Source organism: Pseudonaja textilis, chromosome 1, assembly GCF_049901715.1.
Source record: "Pseudonaja textilis isolate UNSWEBS1 chromosome 1, rPseTex1.2, whole genome shotgun sequence".
Lineage (NCBI taxonomy): Eukaryota > Metazoa > Chordata > Lepidosauria > Squamata > Elapidae > Pseudonaja > Pseudonaja textilis.
In genome coordinates, this window is record NC_141990.1 from 324,900,664 (window position 1) to 324,921,108 (window position 20,445).

The window sequence follows — 20,445 nt, forward strand, 5'->3', positions numbered from 1 at the left end:
ACAACAACATAATAAAAATATGAATATTTGGATGCTTTTACTCAATGGGCGGAGGAGCTGAAGTGCTAACGAGCCATATTTCACGTTTGCTAGTCATCCGCAGGCAGCCTGTTCTAAAGCCAGATCAACGATTTGTCATGAGTCCGCCTGGCCGGCAGGGGGCAACAGGGAACCCTTTTAACAAAGATTCGGGCTCATACGGGTTACCCGGAAGGAAGGGCAGATTGTCTAAGAAGAACGTAGACTTTTAAGTGTAGAAGAGCCTCATCACTTGTTTTGCTTTATCGCTTTCAAGATAGTTTATTTCTTCCGTCCCAGGGAAGACCGTGAACTCCTTGAAGGACTTGGAAGATTTAAAGCCGTGACATTGAAACAGCAGTTCGGGAAATAAATCAAATCCTTTTGAGCCCCATTCTCGTTTACTGAGCAAACACACCTTTAAAAGCAGGGCTCTCCAAACCTGGCAGCTTTAAAAGACCTGTGGACTTCAACTCCCAGAATTCCTCAGCCAGCAAAGCTGGCTGAGGAATTCTGGGAGTTGAAGTCCACAGGTCTTTAAAGCTGCCAGAGGTTGGAGAGCCCTGCTTTAAAAGCCACGTGGACGTTCCGCTATGTTTCGCATCTGCACACCGTTGGCCGCCGTTGTGGGCGTTAAACAGTTAAAGCGACCAAGCCTGAACAGATGCTCAAAAGAGTTCCTTAAAGACAGAGGGGGTGGGGACCCAATCCCATTTAAAGAATTCAAAATAGCCTCGTCGGTCTTCGGGGCTTGCCAAATTGTTAGGTGGACTCCCCTGCCAGAGCTGGGTTAAGTAAGTATCTCTGATTTTTTTTCCCTTAATATTTAGAGGGGTGTGACGCTGCAGAGATGTGAAGTTACACGATTTCCAAGCTAGAACCCAGAGCAATATAAATATATTTCGATCATATTGCAAAGTCAGGATCCGTTCGCTGCTCCTCGAACTTGCCCCATAGAGCGGGGAGAAGGATTGGCATAAATATTGCAGGCAATTTTTGGAAGAAATGTCCATCAAGTTCCAAGTGGGAAGAAAGACACTGGAAACATGGAGGCTGATTGGAAAGATGGTTTAATGGTGAAGCCGAACCACCAAGCAGGTGTGATTGTGGATAGATGACCACGTGGAGTGGAGAGGAGAGTGAGCTATATTTATACCCTCTGTTGGGCTTTGAACTTGCTTCCTGTTCCTATGACAAGAAATGCATCCTGATTGGTTATCAGACTTCCATGGGGCCATGCAGTGGTAACTCTGTAGGTTGTCTATGTGCTAAGTAAGTTTGAAACTTGCTGGGTGGTGCAATGAAGGCAATCAAATGTCTTTTCCTGAAGGTGGTAGAACTTTGTTATGTAGAATAGATTGGCCCAGGCCTTAATGGCCTATTAAAACAAAAGTGGGAGAAGGGGAGTTTCTGACTCTCTGAGTTTCTACTTCTCTTTTAGGGGAAACATTCTGCCATTTTAATATATCCTGAAATATTTCATTTTTCTAGGAGAGGGGTGGGTTTTAACTCCCAACGCATTCATATATGCATTTTATCTTTCAGTGCTTCTTAAGCCTGTAAAATGGGGTTCACCGGAAGGGGCACCAGTAGTGTTATTTATACAAAACACCACCACACAATGTAACCAAGAAATTCCAGTTGCTTCTTGAAAAAGCACCTTTGGGATCACAACATAATGCGTCAAACGACATTTGCATATAGTCAGATCCTCACGTGTTGGAAGGATTGCCGAGTGATGTGTATGGGATGGATTGTTCGTAGCCAGGGTTATGTCTGCTAGAAACCTTGATCAATTGGATTGCAGAGTTTCCAATTTTTAAAAATCATTTTATGGGGTGTTTCCTGATTGACAGCAAGAACCAGGCAACTTTATTTTTTATTTTATTTTTTTGTCAAAACATGTACAAGATAGCAAGTACAGATATGAACATAAACATGAGCAAAAAAAGTAAATACAGATAAATGAGGACAGTAAGACAGGGACGGTAGGCAAGCTGGTGCACTTATGCACGCTCCCTTTAAGGACCTCTTAAACTTGAAGCCATGTGGCCTTCAACTCCCAGAATTCTGCAGGATGGTCAGCCATCTGGGGAATTCTGGGAGTTGAAGTGTCTTTGAATTGTCAAGTTTGAGAAACACCACTCTGTAATTATTTGTAACTCTGGTTTAACCAGAGGTTAAACAGAATGGGTTTGATCCGCTTGCTGCAATGGTGGACAAATGAGGGTCGCTGCAGCAGAGGCTCAAGGGAGGTGTGTGTGTGTGTGTGTGTGATTTGCAACCGAGTCCCCTTCATTAGAACCAGAAGGTTCCAGCAGCTGCATGACGACTCCTGCAAAATAAATAAGTAGGTAAATAAAACAAGAAAACAGGCCGAGGAGAAAAATAGGAAACCGTGGAAGAAGGGAGCAATGCTCGGCTAACCCGGCAATGCCCACAAGGGGGCGCAGGAGGACTAGAAGTGAAGCCTTGAGGAAGTTAGGAAAGAGATGAGAGGAGAAATTCTGCAGGGCATTTTTGACTGGTGGGGTTCCCATCTAAAGATGTTAAGACTACAAGCCCCATCATCCACAGCCAACAGAGTCTCACCCTCCCCCACAATCACTCTGAAGAGTACTGAAGGATTTAGACCTGGGTACGGGTTGTCCTCGATGTAACGACCACAACTGAGCCCAGCGAGACCTTGGTTAAGTGGGGTTTGCCCCATTTTATGGCCGTTCTTGCACAGTCGTTGAGTGAATCACTGCAGTTGTGAAGTTAGCAACATGGTTGTGAAGCGAGCATGGCTTCCCCACTGACCTTGCTTGCTCAGAAGGTCACAAAAAATGGTTTACGTGACCCTAGGGTGCTGCAACCATCATAAATACAAGTCAGTTGCCAGGTGTCTGAATTTTGATCACCTGGATGGCCTGCTACACCACTTTGCCGGCTAAAACGGGGTGCAGGCAGCTGTGCACTCCTCCCCAGTGCAGTGGCCTAGAGGTGGAGCTCCCGCCTCACAGGTGGCTGTGAGTTCGATCCTAGCAGGGGGTTGGAGTAGATGACCTCCAAGGTCCCTTCCAACTCTGTTTTTCTATATACATGCCCCGTTTTGGCCCGCGGACTGCTGCTACAGGAGGCCATCTACACGCAGCCCCTCCACTCCCCCCCCCAGCTGCCCATTTTGGCTGTCAGAGGCATTGCAGGCCAGTCCTTTGCCACGCAGGACAGATTTAAGCACCTCATGGGCCCGATCCAGCCCACAAGTCTTGAGTTTGACACCCCTGGTATAGGTGGTCCCTCTCTCAATAGCAGTAACTGTGAGACGGATCTTGGAGTCCTAGTGGACAATCAGTTAAATATGAGCCAGCAATGGGCTGCAGCTGCCCAAAAAACCCAACACAGTTCTGCCCTGTTCCATTCCATTCCATGTTTCTATTTCTATTATTTCTATAGTCTATTATTTCTATTTCTATTTATGTTCTTTCCTACCCTTACCTCTACCCCTATCCCCAGGGGTGGGCTTCAAAAACTTCAGCAACAGGTTCTCTGCCCGGTTGCTGGGTGGGCGTGGCCATGGTGGGCGTGGCCTATCCAGCCTCCTGGACCCGGGGGGCGGGGAAGGTTGCTCAAGCTCCGGGAGGGCAAAATGGCCTCCTCGTGCTCTGGAGGCTCTCTGGAAGCTGGAAATAAGCCCGTTTCTTGCCTTTTTGAACTTTCAGGAAGGCCGTTTTTCACCCTCCTCGAACCTCCGCATGCCCCCCTGCACTTACCTGCATCCAAAATGGGCCATGTGGGGACTCCTGGGAGGGGAGGTGTGGGCGGGGCCCGCCAGGAATGGGATTTGGGGGGTCCTCCAAACTGCAGAATCTAAGCTAGAGGCTCTTCTGAACCCCCCAGCACCCCAGCCCTGCCTATCCCTATCCCGCAACCGGTCATAAGTAGAGAACTAGCTGTATTGTAGCTGCCCAGAGGAGCCTCAATAGTGAGATGGTAAAGTGAAGGTAATCAATCAATCAATCAATCAGAATATTTCTGGAGAATGAAGACAAGCGACGGAGCAGCTGGCCAGTGTGGGGAGGCCCATGGCCGGAGTGGGCGCCCTCGCAAGCCAGCAAGATTGCTGTAATTTGGCCCTCGTGTCGCTGTATAGTCTGTTTGAGGGGAAGCCTGCTTCCTCCTCCCCCCCCACAAGTGCTAAGTTAAAAGACGCAGCTGTTGTGTACTATATATGTGTGTGTATATGTGCAAGAGTGTGAGAGAGTGAATGAGGGTGTGCATTTTGGATAGTGTGCAAAGAGAAGCTGAAACTCGTCAACGCCACTTGGGTAGTCCAAGAACTCCGAAAGTTGGCTCCAATTGGGGAGGCCCCCGGATTGACACACACACCGTTGCGTTGCCAAGATTTGCCATTAAGGGCAAGGATTGGAAAGGTGTAATGGACGCTTCTTACGGAGGGCGAGAAACTAGATCTTGGCAAAGGAGGACCTTAGGCGAAGCAGCCAAACCGGGCACGGCCTATCCAAGCACACTTTTGAGGCTCGGAGAGGGGAAAAGATTGCGGGATTGCCAACTTTAAAGGGTCCCCCCCCCACAACATCAATGTCACTCTCAGTTGCACGCCCACGTGTGAGAGCAAAGAAGCCCATTGTTAGTCCCCCCCACCTCTTTGGATGCAGGGTAGACACACCAAAGAGCCCTTTTCTAATTGCAAACTGTTGTTTTGATCAAAGCGGTTTCAGGGATTTGAAAGAAGAGGCGATCTGGCAGTCTGAAAAAAAAAAAAAGGTGCTTTTCATTTCCCGAAAACGGGAAAATTGAAAGAAAAGCACGTACAAATTCTCTTGCTGAGGTTCAAAGTCCGCCAGTGGATACAAGGTGATTTATAGTCCGTGCTTAATTCTTCTCCTTTATTCCCTCTCTTTGGGCAGTCTAAGGTAGACTGCCCTGAGACATGGGGGCTCCATTTCCTTCCTTGAATAAACCTCTTTTAGCAGCTCTTTCCTCACCAAGTGCCCAAACCAGAACGTGCGTGTGTGCCTGAGTGCCAGAAAACTGACGACCAGCTGGCCAGTGCGTGCATGCCTAGGTTTTGGTCATTTTGAGGGGCGTTTTCAGGCCATTTGGGGGGCCAAAATATGGCCTGAAAATGCCCCAGAAAACACCCTGAAAATGGCTTGAAAAACAGCCTGAAAATGGCCCAGAAAAAGCCTGAAAGTGGTCTGGCAAAAGGTTCGAAAAACAGCCTGAAAATGGCCCCAAAACCAGCCTGTTTTTTTAGCTGATTTTCGGGCCATTTTCTGGAGGTCTGGTGTGAAGAAACAGCAGCTGGCCACGGCGTCCGTGACCACTGAGAGGGCTCTGCGTGCCACCTCTAGCACGTGTGCCATAGGTTTACCTTCACGGAAATAGACATTCATTTTATTATTGAATAAATAAATATTATTAGATTATTGCTTGCCGCCCACCTCGCCTCGGAATATGACACTTTATCAAAGTGCAGGTAGTTTCAACTGATGACCACAGTTGAGCCCAACATTTTGATTGCTAAGTGAAACATTTATTAAGGGAATTTTCTCCCCATTTTATGACCTTTCTTTGCCACAGCTGCTAAGTGACTCTCTGCAGTTGTTAAGCTAGCAACACGATTGTTAAGCAAACCTGATTTCCCCATTGATTTTGCTTGTCAAGAGGTCACAAAAGGGGATCATGTGACCCCAGGACACTGCAACCGTCATAAATATGAGACAGTTGCCAAGCATCTGAATTTTGATCCCCTGACCAGGGGGATGCTGCAGTGGTCGTAAGTGTGAAAAACGATGATACGTCACTGTTTTCAGTGCTGTAACTTTGAATGGTCGCTAAATGAACTGTTGTAAGTCGAGGATTACCTGTATGAATGAATAGGTAGGTATTGATGCTAATTTAGGGTGATATTTGCCCCACTCTGCTCCCCTCGAAAAAGTCGTTCTTGTAACTGCAACGTTGGGCAAATGGCATTACAGGTGGTCCTCAACTTACAACAGTTCATTTAGTGACCGTTCAAAGTTACAACGGCGCTGACAAAGGTGACTTAGGAGCATTTTTCACACTTCCACATGGTCACATGATTTACTGGTACATGCAGATGCTTGACAACTAACTCACATTTATGACTGTTTCTGTGTCCTGGGGTCATGTGACCCCCTTTTGCAACCTTCTGACAAGCAAAATCAATAGGAAGCCAGATTCACTTAACAACCGGGTTACTAACTTAACAACCGTAGTGGTTCACTTAACAACCATGGCGAGAAGAATAGTAAAATGGGGCAAATACTCACTTAACAGATTTCTCACTTAACAACAGAAATTTTGGGCTCAATTGTGGTCCTCAGTCGAGGACTACCTGTGTTTCTTTTCTTTCCTCTGACAACAGATAACAGATAATAAGAGTTGGAAGGGACCTTGTAAGTCATCTAGTCCAACCCCTTGCCCAAGTTGGGAGACCCTATACCATTTTTGACAGATGGCAGTCCAGTCTCTTCTTGAAAGCTTCCAGTGATGAAATTCTCACAACTTCGGAAGGCAAGTTCTGTTCCATGGGTTGATTGCTCTCTCTGGCAGAAAATTCCTCCATATTTCTAGGCTGAATCTGTCCTTGTTCAGTTTCCATCCATTATTCCTTGTCTGGCCTACAAGCGATTGACCCCCTCTCTCTTGGCGCCCTCAATTTTGATAGAAGCGGCCCCCCTCTTGTGGCAGCCCTCAAATATTTAGAAAATATTAAGAAAACATCTTGACCCCCCCTCCTCTCTGTGGCAGCCCCTCAAATATTGGAAGACTGCTATCCTGTTTCCCCTGGTCCTTCTCTTCACTAAACTAGCCAGGCCCAGTTCCTGTAACCGTTCTTCATATGTTTTGGTCTCCAATCCCATAATCATCCTGGTTGCTTTTCTCTGTATTTTATCTAGAGACTCAACATCTTTTTTATAGTGTGGTGACCAAAACTGTACTCTAGGTGTGCCCTTACTAAGGCTTTATAGAGTGGTATTAGTACCTCACTTGATCTCTGTTGTATCCCTCTGTTAATGCAAGGAATCCTATCTCCCCTTTTACACTGCAGGATGGATGTGCAAAGTTTGGTGCGCCGTTTTTACACCCTGCAGGCCGAGCGGGTGGAAGCTTACCACCTCTTGGAGGAGTAAGTATTTGAATACGTTGTTTTTTTCTCTAAAACTTTTGCCAGCCCTCCCCCCCTTTTTTGCATTCTGATGGGAGGGGGGCTTTGGTCATTTCAAATACAGGTAGTCCTTGACGTAAGGTCACAGTTGAGCCCAAAATTTCTATTGCTAAGTGAAACCGTTGTTTAGTGAGTTTTACCCAATTTTACGGCTTTTCTTGCCACGTTTGTTAAGTGAATCCCTGCAGTTGTCAAATTAGTAACACAGTTGTTAAGTGAATCTGGTTTCCCCTTTGACTTATCAAAAGGTCACGAAAAGGGATACTGTGAAGCCAAGGACACTGCAACCGTCATAAATATGAGTCAGTGGCCAAGCATCCAAATTATGATCATGTGACAATGGGGACATTGCAACAGTCGTAAGTGTGGCAAACGGTCATAAGTCACTTTTTTCAGTGCCGTTGTAACTTTGAACACACAAGACGAACTGTTGTTAAGTTGAGGACTAACTGTATGAGAGAGAGCTAGTCTGGCGGAAAATCTCAGTACCTAGCTTTATAAACAAGGAATGGGTCAGTCAGTCAGCTAAGCCAGTTCTTTCCTGTCGTGGTTTCTGGAATTTTCTACTTTATTTCTAATTTTAAGGCATAAGATAAATGAACGGATAGAGTTGGAACACCAGCTGAGTTCACAAAACCCATCACACTCTGATCCATTTGCAAGATTCGCTTTTCTCGCCATGTACATGTACATATCAACAGTGGGATTCAAAAATGTTTACTACCGGTTCTGTGGGAGTGGCTTGGTGGGCGTGATGTGGCGTGGCAGGGTAAGGATACTGCAAAATCCCCATTCCCTGCCCAACCCACTAACCTGCTTTCCAGCTCCGTTCTCCTGTGCAGGGCAACCAAAGGAGACCCAGCCAATCAGCTGGGACTCAGTGGGAGGTGGAGAATAGATGGGGGCGGAGCCAGTCAGAGGTGGGATTTGCTGGTTCTCCGAACTACTCAAAATTTCTGCTACCGGTTCTCCAGAACTGGTCAGAACCTGCTGAATACCACCTCTAGTACACATCCAAACTAGACTGTATTGTATCTCCATGTCATATAATATATGTGGGTATATGCATAATTGTGTATTTATTTATTTATTCTGTCATGTTGATGTATTGGAGGTGGTGACCCTTGGAGAGCTGCATGCAACGAAATTTCATTTTAATGCCAATCAGTGTACATTCAAAGTGACAGTAAAATTATTCCAAGTCTTCTAATCTAAGTTATTCTATCCAGGATAATAGAACACAATTGCTGTATTCACATGATAGGACTCAAGGACTACAAGTATTTCTCGAATTATGGCCACAGTTGAGACCAGAATTTCCACTGTTAAGTGAATTGCATCCAATTTTACTTTCTACGGTGGTCATTAAGTGAATCACTGCAGTTGTAAAATGAATCGCACAGTTGTCAAGCAAGTCTGGCTTCCTCTATTAACTTGGCTTGTTGGAAGCTAGCTAGGAAGGCCGCAAATGAAGAACTGATGACCCCGGGATGCTGCAGCCATCATAAATGCAGGCTAATTGCCCAAATTTTGATCAAGTGAAGATACTGCAATGGTCATAAGTGTGAAACCAGTCATAAGTCACTTCAGTGCCGTTGTAGCTTTGAACGGTGACTAAGTAAATAGTTGTAAGTCAAGGACTACCTACCTCTGCAATAGGAAGCCTTACGGGTTTCCTATTTAAGCATATTGTTGGAAAAATTCTGGCCATAAATAGCCCTGGGAAGGTCTGTTGTTACTTTGAACTGTCACTAAGTGATCAGTCATAAGTCGAGGACTACCTGCAACCAGGACTTGTAGCACTTCCAAAATGTCCAAAGGAGGTAGCTGATTGTCTTTGAAACAGTTATTTCTACCAATAAAGGAGAGTATTTATAATTTGGGGTTGACATGAGGGGTCCTTGGTGCTCTCTGAGCTTGGTTGTTTTCTTGAAGACGTTTCATGACCCAAGTAGGTAACATCATCAGTGCTAGTAAAGGAAGGGGGTTTCTCCAAGCTCAGAGACCGCCAAGGACCCCTCAACTTTACTTGTCTCAACACAATTGCATGAATGGATCTCTGAAGATTTCCCAGAAGAGACTGGACAGCCATTTGTCTGGAATAGCATAAGGTTTCCTGTTTGAGCAGGGGGTTGGACTAGAAGACCTCCAAATTCCCTTCCAACCTCTATGATTCTGTGTTCTAACCAAAAAGCGTTTTTCCCTTGCAAAACGCCAGGTCCTTCTAATTGCTTTGCATGCATAAAAGGGACTGGGAAGCAGGTGGGCTATTCCAGTCCCACCACTCAATTCAAGAGGGCCCCTGCAGGAGGCCTCTCGACCTCCCCACTTTTCAACCCCACCCCCGGCTCCCGGTGCCTGATGGAAACCAGATGAGCAAGGGGGCAGCACCCACCCAGCACCTGTGATCTATTTGCAGAGGCAAGAACTCCTTGTGGGGAGCCTGGTGTGCAGATAATTTACTCCTGCGGATGGGGAATCCAATCCCCGACACAGCAAACCCCCCACAAGCAGGCTTTCGGGTGTCCCAGGAGATGGGGTGATAACCCTCTCTAGGCAGGGGTGTCTCCGGGAGGGCAGCCATTGACAAATCAATCAAGCCTTCCCGGAAAATCCAGCAGGGGGGAAACTAACTTTATCCAAGGTTAACGTAAGAGGGGGGTGTCTTGGTTTGAAGGAGCATCCAGCATCTTTAATGGGAAGCCAAGCCTGTCAATCTGTGCCTTTTATCGGGAAGGGGTCTCCAACTTTGGCAAGTTTAAGACTTGTGGACTTCAACTCCCAGAATTCTGGAAATTGAAGTCCACAAGCAAAGATGGCTGAGGAGTTCTGGGAGTTGAAGTCCACAAGCAAAGGTGTCTGAGGAATTCTGGAAGTTGAAGTCCACAGGCAAAAAATGGCTAAGGAGTTCTGGGAGTTGAAGTCCACAAGCAAAGATGGCTGAGGAATTCTGGGAGTTGAAGTCCACAAGCAAAACTGGCTGAGGAGTTCTGGGAGTTGAAGTCCACAAGCAAAGATGGCTGAGGAATTCTGGGAGTTGAAGTCCACAAGTCTTAAACTAGCCAAGGTTGGAGACCCCTGTTATAGGGAGTTCCCAAGATCCAAGCTAAGCTTGTAAAAGAGAGAGAGAGAGAGAAGTGAGGTCGTCCAGTCTGGCCCCCCTTTTCCTCACAGGGATACCATTAACCCTGCATAGAGGATGTGGCATGCAATTGTTGATGAATACAGACCTCATTGTCCCCAGGATTGGTAGGTGTCTCTTTTTTAGAGGAATCAAAGAAGAAATAAAGGTTGCCCAGATCATTAGGAGCAAGATAACGCTAATAGTGCCGTGTTTTTTCAACCTTGGCGACTTACAGAGGGCCTGGCTGGGGAATTATGGGCAACTCCACTCTTCTTCAAGTTGCCACGGTTGAGAACTGTTATAAGCGTGGCTTAGAAATCCTGAAGGCAACAAACTAAACAGGAGTTCTCAAGTGTTGAAAATCAGAGTTTCTGTAGAGAAAGAGAGAGGAGCTTGTTAGCTCCCCATTGGGAGAGCATTTCAGAATTTAATCACCACCATCTGTATAGAAAAGGCCCTGATATCTTCACATATTAGAAGAGAGGAAGTAGCATATGCCATAGTCTCACAAATTGAAGAGGTTTGCTTGTCACTATTTTCGTAAGTATTTTTCAGGATCAACTGTCGCCAGGGATCAAATCTGGGCCCTCTGGTTGATGTGGGGGAGATTTTCAGAGTAGAAATGGATGTGTTTTGCTTCCAAGAATCTTGGTTGCTTGGAAAAATGGATCGTTTTCCATCCCAAATTTCAGCTGGGATGCTGTAGGGGGAGGAGGAGGGCTTGTGCTCTTCTGGTCTCACAACTTGAAGACTATTTGCTTGTCACTATTTCTCAGGATCAACTGTTGCCAGGCTTCCAATCTGGGCCCGCTAGGTGATGTGGGGGGAGACTTTCACAGTAGAAATGGAGGTCTTTTGCTCCAAGGAATCGTGGTTGTTCGGAAAATGGGTTGTTTGGCCATCCCAAATTTCATTTAGGGTGCTGTAGGGAAAGCTTGTGGCTCACGGGTTCAAATAACTGGCTTTAAAATTCATTTTTTTCCATCGGTTTCCCTCAAAAAATGGTGTACTGTCTCCTGCTTGGGCAGTGGGGTTGGACTAGATGGCCTACAAGGTCCCTTCCAACTCGGTTTATCTGTTAATCTCTTGAATCTTTGCCTATGGCGCTCTGTAAGAAAATCACTTTCTCAGTTCTCTACTAAATATCCCCCTCCCTCCCCAAAACAGGGGTCACCAGGCTTACCTCCGAAGTGGCCCCGATTACGACTTCCTCCGCTATCGCCAGCTGGTGCACGAGATTACCCTGGCGTTCAACGGCATTTCCCAGGAGATCTTACAGATCAAGGAGAATCTGGAGGGCCTCCATGGCCGGAGAGACCTCGCGGAGCACCTGGGACGGATTCAGGAGAAGGAGAAGGAGAAACTCGAACTGGTGAGCAGCCCTTCCTTGCCACATGAGCCCATCCTGCAGAGCTCAGCGAATTTTAAGAGCCATTTTAGAACATAGAATCTATAGGTTGGAAGGGACCTTGGAGGTCTTCTAGTCCAGCCCCCTGCTCAAACAGGAGACCCTATAGTATTCCAGACAAATGGCCGTCCAGCCTGTTCATTAAAGTTTTTATTTTTATTTTATTTTAGATTTTTTTAAATCCCCCCTTTATTATTTTTAGAAATAACTCAACGTAGCGACCATCCTTCTCCTCCTCTTATTTGCCCCACAACAACAACCCTGTGAGGTAGGTTGGGCTGAGAGAAAGTGTTTTGACCTAGGCTTCCCCCAACAGCATGAACTGAGTCCTCATCCTGATAAATCATTTTTACAATTAATTTCCTCTCCAACAAAGTCCCGGCCAATGGTCTTTCGGGATAGTTCCCAATTACAAACCTTTATCAGGCTTGGAGAGGGACCAGGCCGATATCCTTCAGACCCTACAATACTTGGCAAGCATGCCGGAATAAACTAATTGTTTCCTGCAAAGCCCATTTGCTCCTCTTTTATTCCCTATGGGAGGGGCCATTCACCTTCCACCTGTGGCTTTACTTCCAAGTCGACCCTTGTTCTTCAACTGTTCCCTTCATCTGACAACTCTGTGTATGTGCACACTGGGAACAGGCTCCAACTTTTCTTCTTCCTCACTGATATCTTACTCCGAAGACAGTTGATAACTGTCAGGTGGCCCTGGCCCCGTCTCTGCCTCAGACGCAGTCAGAGCCTTCCCCCGACTCCAGGACTGGCCCATGTTCCTCCACAACCTCCTCACTGTCCGAATCTGCTGCCAGTTCCACTGACCGCTGTCAGGCCACAATAGAGACAGGGAGGACTTGGCCCAAAGCCTCCAAGCCAGTTTTCATGTCCAGGGCAGAACTAGAACTCCCAGTCTTCTAAGGCGGGACTAGAACTCCCAGTCTCCTAGTAATTGGGCCAAAGTCACTCAGACAGTTTTTATCTAGTGGGACTAGAACTCATGGGTTCAAATCAATGTTTCCTGATTTCTAGCCTGGTGCCATAACCACTCGGCCAAAGTGACTGAAATACATAATATTATATAACACTATACTATGATAGTATAATGCAACACATATAGCAGTATCAGAGGACATGGTGTGATACAAACTTAATAAATAAGTAATCTAGTTGCTATTGCTAGGCTGAGCTAAAAACAATGAACAGAATCACATCTGTTTAGGTCCAGGATGGGAGACCACTAGGAGTTCCTGGAGCAATAGAACTGAGGGGGGGTGGCACTGTCACTACTAGAGTTGGCTGAAGGGGATAAGAAGGTATCATTCCAGGCACATGTGTCTCTTGGCTATTGCAGGGTGTGGTTTTAACACGGTTTTTAATAATATTTTAATGTTGGCTTGTTTTCATCTTTTCTTCTCACCTTTCATAATTTCTAAGTCACTCAGAATCACATTGTAGGGAAGACGGGCAACACAGAAATTTAATAAATAAAATAAAATAAATAAAAAGGCAAACAGATCTTGTAACAATGCCAGTAAAACAACCTGGGTCTTTGCAATGAATTCACCTGGGGTTTTGCTCCATCAAGTAGAGACCTCACCTTTCCTTCCTTCCTTTTTAGCAGTTTTTTTTTTCCTTCTTGTTGTTGTTGGTCTGCAAATTTTGGGTGTTTCCTGGAGTTGATATACACTCACAAACCAGCCTTCGAACACAAAGGGAAATGCATAACAAGACAGGAAACTTAAATTTCCTTATTAGTGGTTTGGTTTTTTTTAGGGGCAGGTTTCAATTTTTTGCAAGGGGGTGGGTGTCTTCCAAATCTTACACCATTATCCCTCCGTTCCCCCTAAAGAGCACTTGGTTCCTGCTGTCCCCAGTTTTATGCTCTGTTAGAAAGTTTCAGCCAGAAGTTGGTGGTGGCAAAGGTGATGCTGAAGAAAGGAAGAACTGAACATTACAACGGATCTCTTCAGTTCTAGGTTAATATTTTAACCTCAAGCTGATATCCTCCAGATGTGGGGGGGACTTCAGCTCCCCAAGTTCACAGCCAGGCACACCTGGATATCAGTTTTGGGAAATTGACTGTAGTCAGCTGTCTTCACACACACGACGCTTAGCCAGATTAAAGAGATTTTGTTTCTCTACTTAGGCAACGCAGTAAGCTTGGCTTTGCGGTTTTACTCCTTGGTATGATGTCCAAACCAAGTTTATTTGATTGCAGATAGTCCTGGACTTAGGACCATTTGTTAGAGACCATACAAAGTTACACTAATGCTGAAAAAAATGAATTACGAACAGCCCTCACACTTACGGCGGTCGTAGCATCTAAATTCAAGCACTTGTCAACCGGCATGTACTTACGATAGTTACAGGGGATCACATGATCACCATTTGTAACCTTCCTAGTTGCTTCCAACAAGCAAAGTCAATGGAGAAAGTGGATCCGCTTAATGACTGCATGATTTACTTAACAGCCATGGTGATTCGCTTAACAATCATGGCGAAAATGGTGGTAAAATTGGATGTGACTCACTTAACAGGTGCTTTGCTTAGTGATGATAATTGTGGTCCCAATAAATAAAGGTCATAAATCAAGGACTATCTGTATGTTATTGTTCAGGATATTGCATAAAACCAGAGAATGCATTAATTCAACAACCTGGTTTAGCATCTTCCATAAATGCATCTAATGCTGGAGGAAGAGGGGGATTGTTGTGGCCTGCCAGCAGAGCTGGTGGCAGACTTGGACAGTGAGGAGGTTGGGGAGGAACATGGGCCAGTCCTGGAGTCTGGGGAAGGCTCTGATGAGGGCTTTGCGTCGGAGGCAGAGATGGGGCCAGGGCCGCTGACAGTTATCAGCTGCCTTCAGAATCAGACATCAGCGAGGCAGAAGATCAGCTGGAGCCTGTTCCCAGTGTGCACATGCACAGAGCTGCCAGGTGAAGGAAACACTAAGGAACAAGGGTCGATTTGGGAGTAAAGCCACAGGTGGACAGTGAATGGCCCCTCCCATAGGGAATAAAAGAGGAGAGAAAGGGGAGTGGGATTTTGCAGGAGACAATTAGTTCATTTTGGGTGAAGATCGGTTCCTGTATTCTTGCTAAGTATTGTGGTGTCTGAAAGATATCGGCCTGGCCACTCTCCAAGCCTGATAAAAGTCTGTAATTGTGAACTATCTTGAAAGACTGTCGGCCAGGACTTTGCCGGAGAGGAATTCACTGTACATTAAATAAAAGGGGTTTATCAGGACGGGGATTGGGCTTCGTGCTGTTGGGGCAGCCTAGGTCAGAAGAGGGATAATCAACTTTATATCTTTCTCCCTGTTTCTTGGGAAGGGTCTCACATTCACCTTTTTCTTCCCAGACAGCACAACTGCAGCTTGCTAAACAAAACGTCCAGGACCAGCCTGGGGTGGAAGCCAACACACAGGAGGTGCAAGAATTGAAGCACAAGTGAGTCACCAAAGCTGCGCTTGCAAAATGCAGGTTTCCTGAACGTTACTCTTAAAAATTTATAAAGCTTTAGCTACATTCCCTAATAGAGCACTACTTGTTACAGTTAGTTATGTGTTGTGGTGTTGTACGTTTGTAAAGGAAGGATGTACAACTCAGTTTGGACTTAAGATTGGATCACCATTCCAATGTTGTGTCTAAAGGCCAGGGTTCAGGATGGGACAAGGCCAGAGTATTTGGGGCAGGGGGGAGAATGAAGAAAATGCAGTACGACTTTGACTGCATTGTTTAACAGTTCACACAGACATAGTGGTGGAAATTCCTCTTTTTTTTTTACATAACACACATATACACATGCTATATACATATATATATATGATTTCTGGAGTTCTCGGTTTATATGTAGATCTGGTTTTTCACGTAGATTTGAGGTCTGCACGTTGATGAAGTCTCATTCATCATCTTCAGGCTTGTCTCCGGCTCTGTGCTTCTCGAAGCACAGAGCTGGAGACAGAAGCCTGAAGATGATGAATGAGACTTCATCAAACGCTGCCTAGATACTCAAATCTTAGCTGAGAAAACCCGAACAACCAAAGATCCACATATAAATACCATAGAACCTCAGAAAATATATATATATATATATTTATTTGTTTTCTTAAGTTTTCATGCCTGTAAGAGCGAACAGCTGAAGATGATGAATGGACTTCATCTTTGTTTGATCTTCAATCTTTCCCGTCCATATATATAATATATGTATATTTTTTCTAAGTTGCAACATTTGGCAGAATTCATTCAGGTCTTTCCATCTCAGGCTTCTGTATAGTGTTTTGAGTCAGGCTTTTACAGTGGTTTCAGATATAAAACCATTCTGGCACAGCAATAGGCTGCCCCAAATTTAAATCTGAAACCACTGTAAAAGCCTGACTTACAGATGAACACTATACAGAAGCCTGATGATGGCAGATGAGATTCGCCAAAACGTTGCTACAACTTTAAAAGCACAACTCATGACGGAAACAACAAAGCTGAATGCCATATATATATATATATATATATATATATATATATATATATATATACAACACACACTGACACACACACACACACACACACACATACATACACACACACATACACACACACACACACACGCATACATACATGTGTGTGTGTGTCTATTTCTAATCTATCATCTATATCTTATCTATCTACACATATATACATACACATACACAGTGACACACACACACCTACCTGTAAGGCAAAAATAATCAAGCTTGGCTAGTTATCAAGCAGCTGCCTTGAAGTTTCCTTGAATTGGGTAAGCTGGTTGTGTGAACACAATGCCTGCATTGTGATACCAGGAGGAAGTGCGGCATTAGACGCAGTCTGGCTTTAGGGAGAATTGGTAAACCGAACAACGGTGGTTCCAATATGCACAATCTGATTTGCGGTACGGTCCGTGTCCCTTTTGCATTAAGGTCATTTTCACGCTCTCCTCTCCCCGTCCCCAAGCCCTCCTCCCATCGTTCCCCCAAGCAGAGGAACCATTCATGCCTCTTGCACCCGCTACCTTTCCTATTTGGGTCGTGGGGAGGGGGGGGAGAAAGGAAACCGGTTCCCATCATTGGCACTTTCAAAGCATCCGAGCTGAATTTCCCACAATGCTGAGCGGCGCACGGCATCGTGGGAAAACTTCCCCACTTCTCAAAGCCGGGACCCCCCCTTGGGGAAGAAAAACCCCTTCTGGGAACGCCAGAGTCACAGTTTTTGCCCCCAAAACGGGTCCCATCCTCTCACAAATCAGGGCGGGGTAAACCCAAGCCAATTTGAAGCGAGGGTGTGGGAATATTCCCCCGCTTTTGGGGGGGGGGTCTCAAAAAGGCCTCGGCAAGGGTCTTCAAAGGATGTATTCTATCCCCCCCACCCCACCCTCCACTGAGCACCTCCCATTTTTGCAGATTGTTCCATGTGGGCTCTTTGAAGCCTAACCTTCCCCCCCACTGCACACACACACACGCACACACACAAACACACACACACCCCAGCCAGCCAGCCCATCCCGGCCCTGGGGTTGCCCCTCTGGTAGGCTTTCATAAACAAGGCTGGGCTGCAAGGGGCGCGGGTGAGCGCGGCTAATCGGCTCCATATGGCGCTTTATTTATCGTTTCCATCCGGCTCACGCAGGCTAATTCAAACCATCGAAGCAATCAGCGAAATTCTTCAGGATTTCAAGTACGATTCGGAAGAAAGCGGTTGACAGGCCGTCCCGCGGGAGGAGGAGGAAGAAAGGCTGGAGCTGGAGAAGGGGGCGGGTGGGGGGGGGGAGAGCCAGAGACGTTAGAGCTTCTCCCCCCCACACACACCTCCGGGCTAAGGTTGGTCCTCAGTCGCCCACCCGAGCTTCCTTCTTTCGTCGTGCCCGGCTGATGCCCCTGGGCAAGATGCCGCAAGAGGCGCATGGCTCGATGCTGCTTGGCCACCTGCCCGAGGGAGCCAGTTCTCAGGAAGATTTCTTGGCCCTCGGTCTACGATTGCCTTCATGGGACGAGGAGGGGAGGGGAATGAGCTTGTTTACGTTCTGAAAATAAAGTGGGGTTTTTTTTGTTTTTTTTGTAATCCACTTCAATTAAAGAAAACAGACTCCTTTTTTTTTTTTTTTTAAACTCGTCTCTCCCTCTTTTTATTCTCTTGAGCAGACCAGACGTTTTCTTGTTCAATTAGATCCAGATGGGCATCCGTTGGGAGGGAGGGAGGGAGGAGGAGGGCAAAAAAGTCACAATGGCAGCCCCCAGGGCCTGCAGTTGCAAACCTCATCTTTCATCATGCTACTTTTCCCCCCCTCCCGGACCGAAACCTAAACCTCTCTTACAAGGGATTAAGAAAACTGCGGTTGGAGGGAAGCACTTGGGCATTTTAAACATTTTTAAATGCTAATCTTGCCTGACAAGGATATTCCTGCCACCCCACCCCAATTCTTGACTGTCATCCTAAACTGCCGTGGCTAGTCCCAGACACACCCCAGCACAGGGCTTTCCATGATACTCTTAAGTAGTCCTCGGTTTACAACCACAATTGAGCCCAACTTTTCTGTTGTTAAGTGAGGTATTTGTTAAATGAGTTTTGCTCCCTGTGTTTTACAGCCTGCAGTTCACTGCACTTTAGTAACTTGGTTGTTAAGTGTTGTTTTTGCTGGGCAAAAGGTCCCAGAAGGGGAATTGTGTGACCCTCCGGGACACTGCAGTGGTCAGTTCAGTTGCCAAGTATCTGAATTTTGATTATATGAGCATGGGAATTCTGCAGAGGTTGTGAGAAAAATGGGCATAAGTCCCTTTTTCAGAGCCATTGTAACTTTGAACGGTCACTCAATGAACTGTTGTAAATCGAGGACTGCCTGTACAGGGTACTCCTTGACTTACGACCACTGTTAAACCCAAAGTTTCTGTCGCTAGCGAGACAGTTGTTAAGTGAGTTTTACCTCATTTTATGACCTTTCTGGCCACAATTGTGTTAAGGGAATCACTCGTTAGTAAATACAGTTGTCGAATGAATCTGGCTTCCCGCTGACTTGCTGGTCAGAAGTTTGCAAACTCTGATCACACGACACCAGGACAATACAACTGTTGTAAGTACATGCCAGTTGCCAAGCCTCTGAATTTAGATCACATGACCACGGGGATGCTGCAATGGTTGTAAATGTGAAAAATGGTCATAAGTAATTTTTTTCACTGCCATTGTAACTTGTCATTAAGTGAACTTTTGTAAGTCAAGGACTACCTGTACAATTTCCATCTCCCCCCCTCCCCCCACCAATTAGGGCCATGTTGGTTGAAAATGGCAGTATTTGTAAACAATGAGAGAAATTAGAAGAGGCCAGTCTTTTCTAAATGCCATAAAAATGAAAGAGGCCATAGCTTGCCTCTCTTAGTTATGTGAGCCAAATGGTCAGTGGCATGTAACCTTTGAATAATTGCAGAAAGCAACCAAAAATGGGTTTGTAGTCTTTGCCCCACTTTTTGCCTTTAATGCTGTTGGAAACAAAGATGCTGGTTTCATCTTCTTGGAGTCTGGATAACTGAATGGAACTGAGTGTTTTACGGGCCGGATGCCCTTCCTGACGCCAATGTGGAGTTATATTCAGCAGATATATATATTCTCATTGTGCCCAGAGAGAGAAATAGTTGCCTCTACCTAGGATCGAACTCACAGTCTGCTGATTGTGAGGCTAATAGTCCACTTTTAGACCACCACAACACTAAAGAAAGATGATGGTTTAGCCCAATTAAAAGGAGAAGCAGGTAACATCAGTTCAGAAGATGGGTTCTGCTCTGGGTGCAAAACCTCCCGGATTTGCAGAGGGAAAAAAAGCAGCCTAAAAATCACGGCTTCGGACATAAAACAGGTATTGAACAGTTGATATTTTTAACAACAAGAGCACATTAAAAAAAAGAAAAAAAAATCTATGAAATTTCACAACCAATTTTGCTGTTCTTTCCTTTGGGGGACTTTGGAGGTTAAATGTAAACCCATTTCTTTTTTCCTGATTGCACAGCTCGTTCCTTTAGCTGTTTCCGCTTTTCAATCCGTTGCCGATTCCAATTTCATAACGGAGGAGTAGAAGAAGAAAATGGTTCTACTGAAGCAACAAAACCTCTTTATAGTGGGAAAAATGTGGATATTCAGATTTTTTTTTTTTAATCTTGGCACTGTTAAAAAAAAAAAGAAAGGCTGGCACGAAGAGCTCCTTCCCCAGCAAAATGTCCTTCACTTAGGGGGAACTTCTTTATATACTAATTAGAAAACTTGAAAGTCCAACTCAGCGGAAAAACATCATACGGGAGAAGCCGGTTTAGAGTTACTCTGGGGGAAGAGGCGTTGACTGCCTTCTGCCCAGCTTCTAGCCAGTTTGCAGAAAGGGTGTGTGTTAGTGGAGGTGAAACCACCTTGGCAATGGCGCTCGAGGCACCTGGATTACGGCTGCTCTTGAGTTCCTTTGTGTGCATCCTTGGCAGGCCTGAATCCAGCCACCGGGTTGGCGCTTAAGTGGAACTCCTGGTCCCACCATCCATCAAAGCTACAATTTGTCACTGGACAGGACCTGGTGAGAAAACAGATGGTTAAAACCAGATATGGCCAGCAGTGGCTCCATAGCATTCCCCACCCCCCACCCCTTCCTCAATTGACAAATCTTCATCCCTATTTATTCGCACAATTATTTGTAGACCACTGACCTCTATAAGAG

General features: G+C 45.7%; 2 protein-coding genes across 3 annotated transcripts in view; one reads left to right on the forward strand and one right to left on the reverse strand.

Annotated features, from left to right (window-relative positions):
* Positions 1-603: 603 nt before the first annotated feature.
* Positions 604-17,860, forward strand: REX1BD (required for excision 1-B domain containing). Of its 2 annotated transcripts, none has more exons than XM_087920685.1 (5): positions 604-812; positions 7,103-7,180; positions 11,511-11,715; positions 15,112-15,200; positions 17,391-17,860. In XM_087920685.1, exons 2-5 carry the CDS (start codon positions 7,104-7,106, stop codon positions 17,461-17,463), a joined length of 444 nt encoding a protein of 147 aa, XP_087776811.1. In that variant the 5' UTR covers positions 604-812; position 7,103; the 3' UTR covers positions 17,464-17,860. The 2 variants fall into 2 exon arrangements, with proteins under 2 accessions (XP_087776811.1, XP_087776816.1); XM_087920690.1 differs by lacking the exon at positions 604-812 and adding an exon at positions 6,451-6,564.
* A 1,348-nt stretch (positions 17,861-19,208) lies between these two features.
* Positions 19,209-20,445, reverse strand: part of CRLF1 (cytokine receptor like factor 1) — a 46,311-nt gene continuing 45,074 nt past the window's right edge. The window contains exon 8 of the mRNA XM_026699056.2: positions 19,209-20,301. Coding sequence (XP_026554841.2) covers positions 20,278-20,301 — 24 coding nt within the window. The 3' untranslated portion in view covers positions 19,209-20,277. The remainder of the gene's footprint in view (positions 20,302-20,445) is intronic.